The sequence below is a fragment of the Lynx canadensis genome, chromosome C1 (genome assembly GCF_007474595.2).
Source record: "Lynx canadensis isolate LIC74 chromosome C1, mLynCan4.pri.v2, whole genome shotgun sequence".
In the NCBI taxonomy this organism is placed as follows: domain Eukaryota; kingdom Metazoa; phylum Chordata; class Mammalia; order Carnivora; family Felidae; genus Lynx; species Lynx canadensis.
The window spans coordinates 76938468-76958441 of record NC_044310.1 but is presented as its reverse complement, the minus strand read 5'-3'; the positions used below and the strand labels follow the sequence as shown (position 1 = coordinate 76958441).

Below are 19974 nucleotides of genomic sequence, written 5' to 3'. Positions count from 1 at the left end.
AATTAAAATGTAACAACCTACTGTAGCTCCACTGTAGGATCCAGGCAACCAGATCAAATATGTAAAGGAGGTACCTTCATGCTAGTTGTCTAGCATGCCATTCTGTAATTCTTACATCAGCCTTTTTTCTAATACTGTTATTTTCTCCCAGGATGTCATAAGCAAACTCTAAGGATATCAGTTATAGCTATAGCTAATAGTTTTTGAGCACTTAGTAGGTTCAGGTATTGAATTATTTAATCTTTGTATAGATAGGTGCTATCATTATCTACATTTAATAGAGAAGGAAATTGAGACTAAGAGAGTTTAATTAATTTGTCCAAGGGCATATAGATAGTTTATAGCAAAGTCTAGATTTGAGCCTAAGCATTCTGAGTCCAGAGGCTATGTTCCTAATTATATTGATTTACTTATAAGTTCAGGAATGGCATTGACTCTGAAATGGGAAACTCCTCATTGTTGCCAGAGTACTGGAGGATACCATCCTGAAATATTCTATGCAAGATTCCTATAGGAATTACAGTGTCTGATAGGATATCCCTTTCACTGTTAACTACTCTCCTGCAACTAGCCATGGCACATTTGTAGAGAATATGTCATTATACAAATCTTTGTTCTCTGTGAAAATTAAATCTGATTATAGTCTTGACTACTTAAGGCTAAAATAAGTTCAGTCACAATATTGGTTGCTGGTTTGTGATGTTACTGGATATGAGCTATTTTATATTAATTTTAAAGATACTAAAGTTCTCACAAATTTGTGTAACCTGTGTATAGCCATTTAAAAGTGGTAGTGATTTAGGGGCAAGCTCTTGTGTGGTTGACAGCAACTATGTGTTCAGGTTGGCCTGAAATGAGGCAATGCAGTTTGGAATCAGCTGTTTGGTCAATGGTTGTGGTATCTCCATTGACACCCCATTTCTCCCCTCAGAATTTGTAGCAAGCGATTTTCAGTATTGACTTTAGTTTACTATGAGATAGGACTTATCTAAGGGTCAATAATATTATTTCATTTAGTATTTGGATCACTATTTAAATGATAACTTATTCTTTTTCAGGGATTCTGTTTTGCTAAGAGCTGGAAATTGGACTAAAAAGATTGATGTGAGGAGAGCTTTTAAATCTGAAGATCTTAGCATAAATCTAATTAGTTCTGAATATGGTAGGTTCATCGAAGTAATGAACACATGAATGTAAAGCATGTGATAGCATTTAAAAGTTATTTCTTTCATGCTGAAACAAAAACAATTTAAATGATATTGTGTAAAAATAATGCATTTAAATACTATAAATAATTTTAAGGGAAGTTTCATGTATTTAGAGATATAAAAGGTAGCATGGACTAAGATAACAAAATTAAAATTTTATTTGTTCATTTATAGGTATTTTAATTTCCAAGATAAATTTTGAACTTGTAGGAACTTTGATTTTTATTTTTATGATGATAGATGTATAAATTTCATTATATTTTTAATGCCTTTTTTTAAACATTTTTACTTCCTGGACTTGTTGGCTCTTTCATTTCAAAAGGTATAGAAATGGGTGATGAGTATTAAGGAGGGCACTTGTTCTGATGAGCACTGTGGGTCATATGTAAGTGTGTAAATTCTACACCTGAAACTAATATTACACTGTATGTTACCTAACTAGAATTTAAATACAAACTTGAAACCAACTCACCAACAAATAACAACAAATAGATGGTCTCATGGCTAGATTTATACAACTTAAATTAGCACTTGTATACTTTTTTCCTTTTTCCAGTTGGACTTGACATACAGCAGAAATTTACAGTCTTTTACTTAGGACCTAAGAGGTTTGGAAATCAAATAATTATGCAAAAAAAATCAGAAACAGAGATTTCCCATTCTAAACATTCAAATAGATCTACTATAACAGGATCCAATAAAGGTAAATAGTTATATTTATTCTTGTTTTGCCTTAAAGCAAAGTTATGGCTAGGGAGGAGTATCAGTGTTACAGTTCTGTTCCATTTAGATATGGATACTCTGGAATTATATGTTTAAGCTTCATAATAATTGAGTTAATAATATATAGCAGGAATTCTTTCTTATAATTAATATTTGTCATATTGGAGTGATATTTGTAGCACAAATTATTTGGCTAGTTTTTTGATATACAGTGCCTCTTTTTTATACCCACTATATTGTTACAGCCATTGTTGGGGGAGAGCAAGTGATTTACAAAACTGTAGATTTGATGAGGTAAACCAGATGACAGTAAACTTAAAAATTTTTATTATGGGACATTTCAACTATGCACAAAAGTAAACACACACGTATAATGAACCTTTATATGCTCATCACCCACCTTAAACAATGATCAACTCATGGCTTATACTGTCTATACCTCTCTTTAGTTTTCCCCTTCTATAGTTTGAAGAAAATCAGGTATCCTATCGTATCCTCTGTAAATGTCTTAGTATATATTTGTAAATGGTAAGGATTTAAGAAAAATTATCTCATAAGTGCAGCTTTATCATCTTAATACTATCTAGATATACCAGATTGGCTCCTGAATCCTTTTGGTCTGTCCCTAGTACTTTTGAGAGCTTCCTTAATGTATGGGATGCTATGATATTCCAGGCTTATCATGTATATTTCTAGCCCCAAATCTGTAATAAGCCTTTTCTCCAAGGATCCTTGGTTTCTTTTAGTGATAAATACGTTTCCAAGATCACAGTCTGTGGGCTAGAGGAGCTCATTGCTATTATGTGATCTTTATCTCTTGGCTTTTTTTTTTTCATGCACAGAATTAGGAAATATGTGATTTTTGTTTGTGTTTAGAGATAAAATACATAAGTAACCCATGCTTAAATGTCTAAGTCAAATTCAGGGCTATAGGGTTTATCCTTAAATGCAATTATTAGTATATCCTTCTTGCCATACTGAGAAATTTGCTTCTCAGTGACTCCAGAAATGATGGAATGTCACTCATTTTCTTTATTCCACATTATACACACAACAAATAGTCTCAGAATAACAAACCAAACTACCATTCTTAATATAATTGTTAAAAATAGCTTAAGATTTTTGTGGAGATATTTTTGTTCTTAGAATATAACTCACTAGGCATGTATAATCAAATTACTGTGTTTTAAGTTACTTGGAATAGATCTGTATGTGGCTGTGGCACTAACTGGATACATTTTCTTTTGATTTTATTTATTAAAATTTTTTTTTAATGTTAATTTTTTTGAGAGAGGGAGAAAGTGTGCTCAAGCAGGTTAGGGGCAGAGAGAGGGGGACACAGGATCCAAAGCAGGCTCTGTGCTGACGGCAGTGAGCCTGATGTGGGGCTTGAACCCGGGAACTGTGAGATCATGACCTGAGCCAAAGTTGGGTGCTTAACCAACTGAGCCACTGAGGTGCCCTTGTTTTATTTTATATTATATTTTATTTTATGTTTTTAGAATAACTTTTAGGAATTTTCTTTTATAGTAATGTAAAGCATTTACATGGTTCTATAGTTAAATCTATAAAGCAAAAACTGAATGTTGTTAACTTGAGGCATCCAGTTCACTGCTTTGGCACAGTAAGGGGAGCAATTAATAGGTACTGGGAACGTGAGAGCAATGGCTCCTACCAAAGTAACCTAAACAACTATGCTTTCTGAATAGTATTGGTAGTTATGATAAATAGTAACTGCAGAGAGGGGCACCTGGGTGGTTTAGTCGGTTAGGTTTCTGACTTCGGCTCCAGTCATGATCTCACAGTTCATGGGTTCCAGCCCCACACACTGGGCTCTGTGCTGACAACTCAGAGCCTGGAGCCTGCTTCAGATTCTGTGTCTCCCTCTGTCTCTACTCCTCTGCTGCTCATACTCTGTCTCTCAAAACTGAATAAACGTTAAAACAATTATTAAAAAAAAAAAAGCAGAAGTGAATGAAATATAGAATGCAAATGTGCAGCAGAAAAATCAACAAAGCTAAGATTTGGTTCTTTGAAAAGAATAAATTTAAGAAGCCCTTATCAAGACTGATAAAGAAATAAATATAAATTAACAATATTAGGAATGAAAAGGGGGATACCATTACAGACATCAAAAAGTTAAAGATATTATGAATAAATTTATACCAATAAGTCTGACATAATTTGGGTAAAAATGAATAAATCCTTGTGAAGCAAAACTTACCCCTCACAGAAAAAATAGAAAATTTGAGTAGTCTGATACTTGTAATGAAATTTAAGCAATTGAAAATCTTTCGACAAAGAAATCCTAAGCGTCAGATGATTTCACTGGTAAATTTCTGCAAACATTTAGGAAAAAATATCAAACTTACCCAAACTTATTCAGAGAATAGAAAAGAAAGAATATTTTCTAATGTTTTAATTTTTTAAAGCAAGTCCAACATGATCTTTATTTCAAAACCTGACAAGGACATTAAAAAAAAAAGGGGAAATTATTCACCAGTCTTTCTCATGGATGTACATCCAAAAGTTCTTAACAAAATATTAGCAAGTTGAATCCAACCATATATTTTAAAAGCATAATATAACACTATTAAGTATGGCTTATTCCATGTATGCAAGAGTATCTTAGCATTCAAAGATGGATCAGTGTATTTCACTACATTAACTGGCAAAAAACAAAACAGAACAAAACAAATAACCCCCAACCAACCATGTGGTCTTCTTGACAGAGATCAGAAAAGTTTGACAAAAATTCAGTGCTCATTTTTATTAAAAAATATATACATGTGGGGGGCCTGGGTGGCGCAGTCGGTTGAGCGTCCGACTTCAGCCAGGTCACGATCTCGCGGTCCGTGAGTTCGAGCCCCGCGTCAGGCTCTGGGCTGATGGCTCGGAGCCTGGAGCCTGTTTCCGATTCTGTGTCTCCCTCTCTCTCTGCCCCTCCCCCGTTCATGCTCTCTCTCTGTCCCAAAAATAAATAAACGTTGAAAAAAAAAATTTTTTTTAAATAAAAAAAAAAATACACTTTAAAAAATATATACATGTAACAAATGTCATACACAGTAGTGAAATAGTTTAAAATGTTTCCTATTTAGATGGAGAATGATACAAGAGTGTTCTCTATTACAATTTCCATTTAACGTTGTGCTAGAAGTTCTGCTCAGTACAGTTATATAATAAAAAAATAAAAATGGCAAGGATTGGGAAGAAATAAATAAGCTGTCATTACTTGAAAGCAACATGATTATGTATCTAGAAAATCCAAAAGACTAGAGACACACTGTTAGAATTAACATGGAAGTTTAGAAATACACTGGATACAGAGTCAATATTAAACAAACCTGTGCAATAGCATTAAAAAGAATTATTTAAGAATACATTTAATAAAATTAGTGTAAGATATGAACAGAAACTACAAAACACCATTGAGAGAAGTTAAAAAAGACCTAAATATATGGAAAGATATCCCATGTTCATGGATTGGAAGTCTTAATATTGTTAAGATGGCAACATTTTCCAATTCACAGATTCACTGCCATCTCTGTCAAAATCCCAGCTGTGCTTTTGGAAGAAATTCATAAGCTGGTTTTAAAATTCATATGGGAATGTAAGGGTCCAAATTAGCCAATCAGTCTTGAAAAAAAAAAAGAGGACTCATAATTCCTGGTTTCAAAGTTTATTTATATGTTTTGAGAGAGAAAGCAAGAGAGCACAACCACAGAATGGGCAGAGAGAGAGGGAGAGAGAGAATCCCAAGCAGGCTCCACACTGTCGGGACAGAGCCCAACATGGGCTTGAACCCATGAACCATGAGATCATAATGAGCTGAAATCGAGAGTCAGATGCTTAACAGACTAAGCCACCCACACACATTCTTTGTTTTTTAAAGTTTATTTTGAGAGAGAAAGCGAGGGAGCAAAAGCAGCAGGGGGCAGAGAAAGAGGAAGAGAGAGAATCGCAAGCAGGCTCCACACTGTCAGCACAGAGCCCACATAATTCCTGATTTCAAAACTTATTACAAAGCTATGGTAATCAAGACAGTGTGGGACTGGCATAATAATGGACACAGATTAATGAAATATAATTAAGAGTACAGAAATAAACCCATACATCGGTGGTCAACTGATTTTGGACAAAGATGTCAAACCATTCAAGGGGGAAAGAATAGGCTTTCAACAAATAGGGCTAGGCAACTTGACATTCAGTTGCATTAATTATACCGTAATTACTTTATATCATTTACAGTATTACTTCATACCATAAATACTTCATACCATATATAAAAATTAACTGAAAATGGGTGAAAGACCTGAAAGTAAGAGTTAAAATTATGAAACTCGTAGAAGAAAACATAGGTTTGTATCTTCATGACCTTGGATTAGGCAGTGGTTTCTTAGATATGATACATGAAGCTCAAGCCGCTAAAAAGATGAATTGGACTTTATCAAGATTAAAAACATTTTTTTTTAATTTTTTTTCAACGTTTATTTATTTTTGGGACAGAGAGAGACAGAGCATGAACGGGGGAGGGGCAGAGAGAGAGGGAGACACAGAATCGGAAACAGGCTCCAGGCTCTGAGCCATCAGCCCAGAGCCCGAGGCGGGGCTCGAACTCACGGACCGCGAGATCGTGACCTGGCTGAAGTCGGACGCTTAACCGACTGCGCCACCCAGGCGCCCCAAAAACATTTTTGCTTCAAATAATACTATCAAAAAAGTGGAAAGACAATCTAAAGAATGGGAGAAAAATATTTGCAAATTATATCTGATTGCAAATTATGTATAGACTAGTATAATCAGAAGTCTTATAACTCAACAATAAAAAAGCAAATAACGAAATTCAAACAGGTCAAAAGATGTGAATAGGTATTTGTGCAAGGAAGAGCTACAAATGGCCAACACACACATGAAAAATTGCTCAACATCATTAGTCAATATGGAAATGCAAATCACAACCACAATGTGATACTACTTCCCACCTACTTTAGTCAAAAAGGTGGACAATTAAAAAAGTTAGACAAAAATAAGTGTTGATGAGGATGTAGAGATATTGAAACCCTCATAACACTGTGAGTGGGAATGTAAACTTGTCCAGCTGCTTTGGAAGACAGTTTGCCAGTTCCTCCAGAAGTTAAACATAGAATTACCATGTGACCCAGCAATTCCTTTTCTGGGTTTATAATTCCGAAAGAATTGAGAACATACAAAAACTAGTACATGAATGTTATATCAACATTATTCATAATAGCCAAAAAGTAGAAACAACTGAATGTTCATCAACTGATGAATGGATAAGTAAACTGTATTAGAACTATATAAGGGGATATTCAGCCATAAAAAAGAATAAACTACTGATGCAAGGATGAATGCTAAAACGCTATGCCAATGAGAGAAGCCATTCAAAAAATATCAGTGTTAGATTCCATTTATATGAAAAGTCTAGAATAAATAAATCTATAAAGATAGGAAGCAGATTAGTAGTTGCAGAGGGTGGGGTAGGAAGAAATAAGGAGTAACTACTAATAGGTATGTGATTTTTTTTTTTTAAAGTGATAATGTTCTGGACTTAGATACTGATAATGGTATACAACCTTGGGAATATACTAAAAACCTACTGAATTATACACCTTAAAAGGGTGGATTTATAGTATGAATTATATTTCAACTAAAAAATTTGAAAAATAATTACCACATACCAGCAAACAAAAAAGAGACAGAAATCATAATTTTAAAAATACCATTTATAGCATCAGAAATCAGTTTAAGAAAGACAATGTAGAATTAGAGCTGCACAAAGATAGTATAAAGTCAGAGCTGTCAGTTGGCCATCCTTTACCACATGCAGGATCACAGACAGCTGGACTATGGAAGAGAAGACTAAAGTAGAGATACAGAGAGGTGCAAAGGTAAAAATGCCAGAGCTGGGTTTCTGATGACTTTCACTTTCTTGGTTTCAGTCCCTTCTGATGCCTAGCTGAATAGCTGCTTTGGATTCTGTGACGTATCTATGTTCATGTAACACGTTTCCCCCACTCACCAGCTGTTTTTCTTTAAAATAGCTTGAATTGTTTGTTACTTACAATGTAGTGAGAAGTTGGAATGTTTACTATACTTCCTGCTAGCTTGAGCCTTTAAAAAAAAAAATTTATTTTTGAGAGAGAGAGACAGAGCGTGAGCAGGGGAGGAGCAGAGAGAGAAGGAGACACAGAATCCAAAGCAGGCTCCAGGCCCTGAGCTGTCAACATAGAGCCCAACTTGGGGCTCAGACTCACAAACTGTGAGATCATGACCTGACCTGAAGTCGGATGCTTAACCGACTGAGCCACCCAGGTGCCCCAAGCATGAGCCTTTTATGAGGGCAAAAGTTCCCCACATGTTTAGAACAATCCTGTGGAAAACAGATAAAAGATGCTTCCTATCATACAAATAATGTTTTATTACACACACTCACTTACACATGCACCCTTCACATACACATACACATAACCATCCCAAATCTTATGAACATTCCAATTATAGTAAACCCTTGATTTGTGCACATAATTCTTTCTGGAAACATGCTTGTAATCCCAAGCACTTGTATATCAAAGCAAATTTCCCTATAAGAAATAATGGAAACTCAGATGATTCATTCCACCACCCAAAAATAGTCATATAAAAATGATTACAATGCTATAACACAAAATAATAAAGAAAATACAAAATATAAAGAAAAATAAACAACCTGCACTTAACCTCTGAAAACCTTCATGGCTGGTGTGAGGGAGACAAGAGAGGAAGGTTTTTGTGTAGGATGACTTTCACTGTCACTAATGAAATCATTGCTGTCTGTTGGCTCAATGGAATCTTTTTCTTTTCCTGCAATTTTAACAAGGAACCTATCCAATGACACTTAACTTTTGCCTCCTTCTGAGGAGGAAATGTGACATTGTGTTGTCATTAAACAGATTCATTGCTCGCACTGATACAACCTTAGGGGGTGCTTTTCTGTAAAATTTTGTACTGCTTACCACATTTTACACATCTCTCTAGTCTCATTTTAAGTGAGGGATTCTCTACCTTTTTCTCCTCCCTGTTTGCAGATGAGCTGCCCATGTAGACCCTCTTATAAAATCTTGGAATTTCGGCCACTTGCATACCTCATTTGTACTTCTCGATTTCCTTCAACTGTAATCATCTCCTTCTCACTGCCTTTCTTTTCAACCTTTATCTGCTTGGGGGCCATTGTATACGCTCACACAGATGTTGACTACAATACAGTATTAACAAACTCTTGTCATATAGTGTACTTAATGTAATTGGCATTAAGGCAGCAGATGAAAGGGTCTATGTTTGCAGGCAGCCTGACCTAGAATGAAGCAAAGCATTCCTAGGCTTATTCTTTTATGGAAAAGCAAAGGACTGTCCATAGGTGCTTTGACAAAAAAATACACTGGTGCCTGTATGGGCATCTTCCAACATTCTGAAAAATCACTGATTCCTGCCAAACTGAGCATCTGAGCATGGGAGATGATCACCCACAATCCCGCAGAGAGAGAAAGAGAGAACCATTGGCTCAGTTGTGATCATGCAACATTCAGTGTCACGTACTACTCGTATTGCAAGACATTGCTCATTTATCAAGTTAAAATTTATTAGAAATCTTTGCTCGTCTTGTGGAACACTCGCAGAATAAGTTACAGTCCAAGGTTCTACTGCATATAAAAATAGAAGTATGCACCTTAATTTACATAATATAGTTAAAAATTATTTTCATGCTTCCTGTAAGTCTTTGAAAGCATTCTTTTCCTTTTTTTTTTTTAAGATAAAGTGGGTATTTATTTGTACTTAAACCTATAAACCACCAGCCAAACTGGCCCTATTATCATGATACATTAAAATATAAAACAGCTTTCTACAAATACTGGTTATAATGAACAGGTTGGGAGTTGGGGCAGAGAAAATCAGTGACACACATTATAACTTAACCCTCCACCATTAACAACTGAGGTTGTTAACAAGCCTCACAATCTCAGAAAATACAAATAATCCTTCATCACATGTCTCTGTATTTTTACTTTCTATTCTTGAGGTTAAATTCTGGAGCCTAAAGATATCCAAATTAGTATTATATCTAGTTATCTATAGCCAGAAACATCTTTTAGCATGTTGTCCATAGCAGCCAAAGCTATGGAATCCTCTTTGATTAGACTCCAACTGTACTCCCTTGATTGACAGAATAAGCATAACGAAAAACAATATCAAGGCAGAGATACTGGACCCTAACAGACAAATCCTAGGAGAAGTAATATAGCCACCACCCAAATGGAGATTGGCTAATATACTCATCCTCTCGCATCTTCAGGCTGTAGGTTCAGAGGTATTTGGGAATAAATCTATTATTTGCTGAACATTAAAATACTTAGTGGTTTGCTGTATTACACTATGGCTTTCCTGAGCAGTTTCTAAGATGGACTACAAATTGCTGACAGAATTTTGCTAGAACTGGATCTGGGACTGCAAGGATTCCTCTCCACAGTCATGCAGCTGGTTGTTCCAGGCCTGGTCGTTCCAGGCTTGGGGGCACCATGCCTGACTGTTTCAGGAATGGTTGCTCCACGACTGGCCGTTCCAGGTCTGGTTGCTCCATATTGGAAGGTTTCCGGAAGTGTTCATCAGGTATCCCTGGTGATAGGAATAGAAGCCTGGGTATTCTGGAGTTGCAGAGCTGTTCTGAATCACACTGTTATTATCTGGACAGTTGCTTTTCTGCCACCTCTTACATTTCATTTTCTGGTTCTGGAACCAGATCTTAACCTGCTTATAGCTAAGGTTCACAATGTTGGAAAGTTCTTGCATCTGCTGGAGATTGAGATATTTCTGCCTCTGAAATCTATCATTGAGTACATATAGCTGGGTCTGAGAGAAGATGGTTCTTATCTTCTGTTTCTTGCCCTGACCTGGATCTTCCTTCTTCACCATGATCTCTGCAGAAGTGGGTAGCACTTTTACTCTGGGACTGGTGGAAGAACCTGGGTTGTCCTGAATAAGCAGATCCATGGAGAAAGGAAGAGGAGAGACAGTCTCCGGGGGAGGGGGTGAGGGAGGGTCTCAGCAGATGACATTTGCAAGGATGCATAATTTTCTTGAGGCCCATAAATCTCAGGCATTGGAGAAGACTCCCTAGAATTGGGGGCTTCGGGGCAAGGCAGGCATTGGGGCTGAACTGGATCCACGCTCATATTGGTGAGCTGAGGGTAGAGAAGAAAAAAAAGAGGGAGATACAGGCTTATGTATCTAGATGGAAGAACTTAGAGAAATCTGAAGATCTCCAGATATGAGAGTATCAGGAAAGACAGGATGAAGTGGCATCACCACTGAAGTAGCCAAGCGCCACCCAACCCAATTTAGCAAAAAACCCGAAAGCATTCTTTTAGCAGTAGTTTCTCATATATAGTGACAGTCCAATAGGTAACTCTTTTGTTAAAGGAAAAATAATTTTGCTCTTTTTAAGATATAGCAATGTGAAAAATACACTTTTTGGTTTTAAAAAGTTTTAAATATTTTCAGGTCAATTCTTTTTTTTTAATGCTTATTTTGAGAGTGTGTGTGTGCATGCAAGCATGCACTTGTGTGTGAGTGGGAGAGGGGTAATGGGAGAGGGAGAGAGAGAGAACCCCAAGCAGGCTCCAGACCCACTGCAGAGCAGAACCCCACTCAGGGCTCAATCTCACAACCAGGAGATCTTGACCTGACCACAGTCCACAGTTGGATGCTTAAGCGACTAAGCCACCTAGGCGCCGCAGGTCAATTCTTAATATATGAGGTTTAAGCATTTAAACTTCTTATTCTTTAAATAGATTCATAATAAGAAGAATGGACTTTGTTTAATTTGAAGAAAATTGATTTGACACTAATAAATTCATTTGCATTTACTATGCCATTCTGAGTTGAAAATTTAATATATTTGAAAAATGCAAGGATAAAACAAATGCCTGAGCACTGTGAAAGTATGCAGATTTAAATGCTAGTCAAAATGCATTTAGTTGTTCTTTATACCTTTTGGTGTATACATTAAATTGCAAAACCAAGGACTCCAATTCATAGTGTTAACCTTTTCCTGATAAATAACAAGATGATAGTATAAGATTTGACAAAAAATTAAGAGGAGATGTTCTCATTTAAAAAGTGAAGTCAGGGGCGCCTGGGTGGCGCAGTCGGTTAAGCGTCCGACTTCAGCCAGGTCACGATCTCGCGGTCCGTGAGTTCGAGCCCCGCGTCAGGCTCTGGGCTGATGGCTCAGAGCCTGGAGCCTGTTTCCGATTCTGTGTCTCCCTCTCTCTGACCCTCCCCTGTTCATGCTCTGTCTCTCTCTGTCCCAAAAATAAATAAAAAACGTTGAAAAAAAATTTAAAAAAAAAAAAAAGTGAAGTCATTGGGGCGCCTGGGTGGCGCAGTCGGTTAAGCGTCCGACTTCAGCCAGGTCACGATCTCGCGGTCCATGAGTTCGAGCCCCGCGTCAGGCTCTGGGCTGATGGCTCAGAGCCTGGAGCCTGTTTCCGATTCTGTGTCTCCCTCTCTCTCTTCCGCTCCCCTGTTCATGCTCTGTCTCTCTCTGTCCCAAAAATAAATAAATAAACGTTGAAAAAAAAATTTTTTTTAAAAAGTGAAGTCATAAAGTGCATAAATCTGATTAGCATAAATCAGAAACTGCAAAAGTCAAAGTAATATTCTTTTAGAAATACTAACTTCAGTAGCTTAGGCACAGACCACTTATTAAATTTATAATTAGGATGTGAAGCTAAGTGCATCAGGGATTATGTGCCTACTATTATCAGTTTTCCTTAAGATTTTTTTTTCAAGCAACTAACCCTTGCCCCACCAACCCTTATTGATCCTCTTGAAGTCATTTTATTTTATTTTTTAGCTTTTTTTTAAACTTTTATTTATTATTCAGAGACAGAGCATGAGCATGGAAGGGGCAGAGAGAGAGGGAGACACAGAGTCGGAAGCAGGCTCCAGGCTCTGAGCTATCAGCACAGAGCCCGACGCAGGGCTCAAACCCATGAACTGTGAGATCATGACCTGAGCCGAAGTTGGATGCTTAACAGACAGCCACCCAGGCGCCCTGTCTTAAAGTCATTTTAAATATTTTCCTTAAATACTGTTCTAGTTGACATTAATAAATTTATGTTTTAAATAAATTTATTTTACTTTAAATACTTAGAATTAGAGGTTTAAAAACATGTAAATTCATATGTGACAAATCTGTGAAAATGTATGTATTTCAGATTATTATAGTGATGGAGTTATGGGTCTCTTTAATTTTTTTTTTTTTTTTTTTTTTTTTTTTTTTACCGTTCATTTATTTTTGAGACAGAGAGAGACAGAGCATGAACGGGGGAGGGTCAGAGAGAGGGAGACACAGGTTCTGAAACAGGCTCCAGGCTCTGAGCTGTCAGCACTGAGCCCAACGCAGGGTTCGAACTCACAAACCGCGAGATCATGACCTGAGCCGAAGTCGGCCGCTTAACCGACTGAGCCACCCAGGCGCCCCATGGTCTCTTTAAATTATACCTGAGTACAGCATAGGTCAGTTTTCTTTGAGAGCCTAATTAATTTTTCCAATTATCAATCTCTGTAAGCTTAAGTTTATATTTGCTAACAAGACAAATTCAGACAATTCTCAGACATTCTCTCAATATGGGAGGTGGGTGGGGATGGGGGAGCACTTACAGTTTCTAAGTACCATTTCTAACAGAAATAAAGTTTTTCTCCCTTAGATAATTAACATCCATGTGCTAATATTCTATAAAGAAATTTGTATACAGTCCTTATTCCTGACAAGATTTGCCAACTCTGCCTTGAATTTTTTGGGATTCTCCAGAATCTCTAAAATTCAGCTCCTAAATGGTGGTTTTTAACCACTGGGAGTAAATATGTGTAGTCATTGTGCACCATCTTGTGGTGACATTTAGAAATACATCTATTAGGAGTCCTTGGATTAAGAGACAAAAGCAATTCCTTATCCCTTATTGCAAAACAACAAGCTATAAGGCACTTCCTCTTACATCTCCAGCTCCTTCTATTCCTAAAAAAAAAAATTTTTTTAACATTTATTCATCTTTGAGAGAGAGAGACAAAGCGTGAGCAGGGGAGGGGAAGAGAGAGGGAGACACAATCAGAAGCAGGCTCCAGGCTCTGAGCTGTCAGCACAGAGCCCCGACGCGGGGCTTGAACTCATGAACTGTGAGATCATGACCTGAGCTGAAGTCGGACGCTCAACTGACTAAGCCACCCAGGTGCCCCTCCTTCTATTTCTTTACTAAATAAATTAAATGCATTATCTGGGGAAGAACTAAGGTAGCTAGTATAACTAGGGAGGCAGATTGGTTCAGAGATAAGGCTCTGGAATTAAACTACCTTAGTTAGAATCTCAGATTTGATATTTATTATCTGGATAGTCTTGAACATATTACTTAATCTATGTATGAACTACTTTTCTCATCTGTGAAATGGAGATATAATAGGACTGCCTTATAGACAGATAATCAAAGATGAGACATTTGAGGAAAATCTGGAGTATATGAAAGAAAGCGCAAAATAAGTAAACCAAAAATGGATAAAAGAACAACAGGATAATTCAGGAATGTAATAAAACATCATATGAACAAATTAGTAACATCAGAGAAATTAAAGATTTTATTGCAAACATGATACAGAATAGGATGCCATGGGGAGGGAGGAAGAACAATTAGAAAACAACAGTGAACACAGGGAAGTAAAAACTATGGGAAAAAAAAAAGCTGGAGAACCAGAAGATAAAGTCAGTATGATCTAAATGAAAGCAAAAAGATGAGACAGAAAGTGTAGGAGATAAAGGGAAATATAAGAATCTGATAGCTGACTAATAACTGTCCCAGAAAGAACGAACAAATCAGAAGTCATTTATGAAAATTTCCTACACTTGGAGATATAAATCTGCAGATCAAAAAGGCTTACTCAGTGCTAGTTAGGATAAATGAAAGAATACGAAGGGGGAATAATTGCAACATTTTAGAACATCATGGATAAATCATAAATACTTCCAGGGAACAAAAATTGAAATTTTATTAATCTTTATCAGCAGCACTGGATGGTAGAAAATTTAATAGACTTAAAAATCCAGGGGGAAATGATTTTCAACCCTGTGTTCTATACCCAGCCAAACTAGTAAGTGTGAAAGTAATCTTAACACATTCAAGGATTTGGAATGTTTAACTCATAAACATCTTTTCCAAAGCAGTTGCTTGAGGATGAGCACAAGCAGTTAACCAAGCAGTTAACCAAGAAAGAAAAAGTCAAAGAGGGGTGCCTGGGTAGCTCAGTCAGTTAAGCGTCCAACTCTTGATCTCAGCTCAGGTCATGATCTCATGTCTTCTGGGTTTGAGCCCTGCATCGGGCTCTGCACTGATGGCGTGGACCTTGCTTGAGATTCTCTCTCTCCTTCTCTCTGCCCCTCACCTGCTTTTGTGCGCTCTCTCTCTCTCTCTCTCTCAAAATAAACTTAAAAAAAAGTCAAAGAATCCAAGAATATTGGATTCAGTCAAGAAGCTAAATGAAAGGAAGTTCCTGGATGACAACTATAGGGCAGGCCTAGATTGCATTAGGAGGAAGATATAAGGCTCAAGGAAGGAGGTATCTATGAGGGGGAGAATAAATGGCTGGTGTTTCCATGTATTTGTCTTTGTCTTTAAAATATCAAATACACTTAAAAAAAAAAAAACACTTTAGCTATTGCTAGACTAAAAGAAAGGCAGTAAAACTTGAGAGAAAACAATGTGCTGCTCAAGAAAGAAAAGCACTTCACTTGGTTCTGTATTAAAAATATTTTTACTTTCTGTATAGCTCTTAAATCAGTCCATTCTCTGACTCTACTACTGCCACCACTCTAGACTTAGTTACCATCATTTTTTTTTCTTTTTGCCTAGACTCCTATGGTAGCATTTTTTCAAAATGCAGATTCAGTTATGTCCCTTCCTTGGTTGAAGCTTTGTAGTAACTCCCCATAGGTCTTAGAATAAAAGATCCAAATCATTAACATCCCTACAAGGTTCCATACTGGGACGTGTTCGGTCAGTTCCTAAGCAGCAGTAGGGTGGCAGCCGCTAGGTAATCTCGCCCCACCTCCATAGAATTGCCTGGTAAGGACATAAGAAACCTAAATGGATCTAGGTAGTGTATTATTTACATAGACAGCAAAACAAGATCATAATGTTCTCAACTGCTTACATTCCTAACCCCACAGGATAACACTGAACTGGAGGGACCAGATGACAGAAATGGTGGTTTGTTTTGTTTTTGAGACATCAACCATAGGCTGCACCTGTACCTTGCAAGACGCAAGGTTGAAAGTCCAGTGCCTTAGTGGAACCAGAGGTGGATGGGAAACTGCTTCATGGCAGTCTCATGCAAGATATGGAGCCTCTTGCAAGCTGAGGAGACAGATGAGAAATGGTTTTTAACACCTCCTTACAAGACTGCCTATCTAGAAATATCCCAAAGAGGATCAGAAGGCATTCTGAAAATGATTGAGTCTTACCTATGTGGCCTATGTGGAGACCTGGAATTTCCAGGGTACCATGGTGGAACCATTCTCCTACAAATGTAGCCTGACCTTTCTCCACTAATCTCATTTTGTGTACTCTCTCTTAGATGCTAAGCATCAGCCACACTGACCTTTCAATTTCTATGATATGCCATGCTTTCCCTTGTCATAGGGCTTTTGCATATGCCATCCTCTCTGCCTGAAGTACTCTTTCTCCTACCTCTGCCTTCTTAACTCCCATTCTTTTTTTTAATCCTCAACTCAGTTGTTGCTTCTTAGGAAAGCCTTCCAAGACATCCCCTAACCAGAACAGTGCCTCCTGTCGTCATACAGCATTGTGTCCCTCTCCTTCATAGCACTCTGAACAATTTTAGTTTTATAGTTACTTGTATAATCTTTAAGTAATGATAGTAAAGATAATACATACTCTAATATATTAGTTTATCACTTAATTTAAAAATGCTTTCAGAGGCGCCTGGGTGGTTCAGTCAGTTAAGTGGCTGACTTCAGCTCAGGTCATGATCTCATGGTTCATGAGTTCGAGCCCCACATTGGGCTCTATGCTGACAGCCCAGAGCTTGGAGCCTGCTTCTGATTGTGTTTGTCTCTCTCTGCTCCTTCCCAACTCGCGCTTGCGCTCTCTCTCCAAAAAATGAATAAATGTTTAAGGAGCGCCTGGGTGGCTCAGTCGGTTGAGGGTCTGACTTTGGCTTGGGTCATGAACTCGCAGTTTTTGAGTTCGAGCCCTGCGTCGGGCTCTGTGCTGACAGCTCGGAGCCTGGAGCCTGCTTCCTCTCTCTCTGCCCCTCCCCCACTCATGCTGTGTGTGTCTCTCTCTCTCTCTATCAAAAATAAACAAACATTAAAAAAAAATTTTTTTAATGAATAAACGTTTAAAAACTTAAAATGCTTTCATATACTTAATTTCATTTTATCTTTTCATCTCTGAGATGAACAAAACAGGTATTATTTTTAATCTGTTTTTTACAGATAAGAGCCTATATTAAGACTCATGTTTTCTATTTATTTATTTGTTTGTATATTTATTTATTTAAAAGTAGGCCACACCCAACATGAGGCTTGAACTCATGACCCTGAGATTGTAAGTTACATGCTCTACTGACTGAACTTGCCACACACCCCCCCCCCAACTCATGTTTTCTTACTTTAGTTTAGGGTACCCTGTACTTCACCACTGTGTTTTTTGTGTAAATACATTTCATGTAAGGCAGCATGCTGTGAGCCAGAGGGACAAAGAAAATGCTGGAGGGGCTCAAAAGGAGGGAGAAATCACTTCAGATGGAGTGATAAGGATAGATCATGATAAAAGTGCCATTTAAGTTGGCCTTGAAAGTTGATAAACCTCTGATGGATGAAGAAGTGAGGGGCTTCTAAGACGAGGTAATATCAAAGGTACAATCATAGAAAGTCTTGAGACTGAATAATGGCAAGCGAATGTGTTCTGATGAATTAGGGTTAATATGGGTGCCAGAAAGGGAGGCTAGAATTACATTGTGGAAGACTTTAAATATGGAATTAATTTTGTTGGCAGTAGGAAGTAACTAACATTTCTAAGTGGGCAAATGATCTGATCAGAGTTGAACTTTAGGAGGACTAATTAAGCAACAGTGTGGAGAATAAATTGTAGCTTGGTAGGACTAGACAAGGAGACCAGGTGACTGAGAGATGAAATTATGAACGGGGGCAAAACTTCTAACCAGTAAGCCATGGCATATCTTGCAAAGTATAATATTGAAACCTTTCAGCCAAAGACCACTGGGAATACACGTATATTTGAGGAAAGTTGATTAAGTATTTTTAAACTTGCTATAGCAAAAGAGCACAGCTGTGGCAGAGCTGTGGGTTATCTCAGGGAGTTGAGAGGAGCTTATTTATAGGATTTCAGCTTGTGCTCGTGATTCTTGGGAGAGTTTAGGGAGAGCAGAGGTCAATTGTACATTGGATATTTTCAAAAAGTGGAGTTGGATATTTTGGTATCTTATCTTAGAGATGGGAGGATTAAGGAAATAGTAGTCATTTGTGTTAGCCAGAAGAGGGGGATGTTTAGTTATTTTTGTGGTTCATGAGTGTCCTTGCCTCTAGTTTCAGAAATAATTACACAGTAGTTTTTATCTCTGTCTTTACCACAGTCACAGAATGGTCTTATCTGAGTATTGTTTATATTCTGCCAAAGTTGATTGTATTCAGTTGGGAGCACTATGGTCCAGCTGTCAGCTTGCAGTTTCATTACTTTATCACTACCCAATACATTGATCTGCTGGCCCTTAAGGCATCTAACCAGTTCCCTCTTGTGGTGAGTAGACTTATCCATGTAGTCCAGGATGCTATACAGATGTTATCGTTATCCAGATATGTCATGTCTTGAAAATGAGCAACAGCGTTGAAAATTAAGAGTAAAGGACCAAAAAATGATTGTAAAGGTTTTCAAAATTCTTCACTATCTTCAACATTTCTAGTTAAAGTCTGTGCTCCAGCAAAAATAAACTTATTTCTATTTCTACAGTATGTGGTTTGCCCTCTTTGGGTATTATGCCCTCTATGTGAACATGTTCCCCTGGTCCCCTTCTCATGTCCAGATCCTATCTATCAATTCAGATGTCTGTCCCTTCCCCCATGTTACTAAGATCAAGAAAAAACCTACTTAAAATATTATGAAGAATAAATTATGTATTTGGATATACTAGCTCAGTGGGTCAAGCAGGCAGCAATCTCTTTTCTTTATGAATTCATATAGCAAATTTCTTATACCCCTAAAACACTTATTTCAATGTTTATTAAATACGTATGGTGTCCTCCCTACTAGAAACTATCACTGATGCCATTAAAATGACATGACGTTTGCTTCTTTCCAGGTTCTTCTTAAGTGTAAGTATAAAGCAGCAGAGAAGTTTAAAAACTCCACCCTCATTCTTACCTCATTCAAGATAAGAGTTACTGATATTCTGTGGTATTTGGCTCTATTTATGTCAGGGAGGTTAAGAGAAGCTTATAGGTGGGTCAATGCTCCTTGCAAAAAGCTGGGATTGGGCAAATAGCCCAACAGGGACTAGCTGTTATCAGAAATACCATTTTAAAATATTAAACGGGTTAACACTTGAGGAAGTGTAAAATCATAATCTTTTTGTACTGTCTGAAAGGAAATAAATTCTAGTAAAAAACAGGTTTTTTTCTTATATTAATTTAGGAATGACTGCTTGCAAAAAACCTGGGAACCGAGAATGTAATCATCACTGTAAAAATAAACATACATGTGGACATGACTGCTGTGAGTTCCATAAAAGATGTTTATTTCAGGTTTTAAAAATTGAAAGGTCTTTGAATAGTAATAACAGCCTAATTATCTATGTATGATATTTATATTATGCAGTTTATAATTCAAATGATTTTCTTTCATGAAAAAAATTAGATTAGAAATTATAAAGAAACTTAGCTTTACATGAACACTACCTAAAG

At 37.2% G+C, this 19974-nt stretch overlaps 1 protein-coding gene and 1 pseudogene across 1 annotated transcript in view; one reads left to right on the top strand and one right to left on the bottom strand.

Moving 5' to 3' along the window:
- The window catches only part of HFM1 (helicase for meiosis 1), an 86727-nt gene that overhangs the window by 48079 nt on the left and 18674 nt on the right, over window positions 1–19974 (top strand). Inside the window, exons 28-30 of the mRNA XM_032594338.1 lie at window positions 1059–1162; window positions 1765–1911; window positions 19706–19786. Of these exons, the coding sequence (XP_032450229.1) occupies window positions 1059–1162; window positions 1765–1911; window positions 19706–19786 (332 nt within the window). The remainder of the gene's footprint in view (window positions 1–1058; window positions 1163–1764; window positions 1912–19705; window positions 19787–19974) is intronic.
- On the bottom strand, window positions 10017–11475 carry LOC115519820 (annotated as a pseudogene).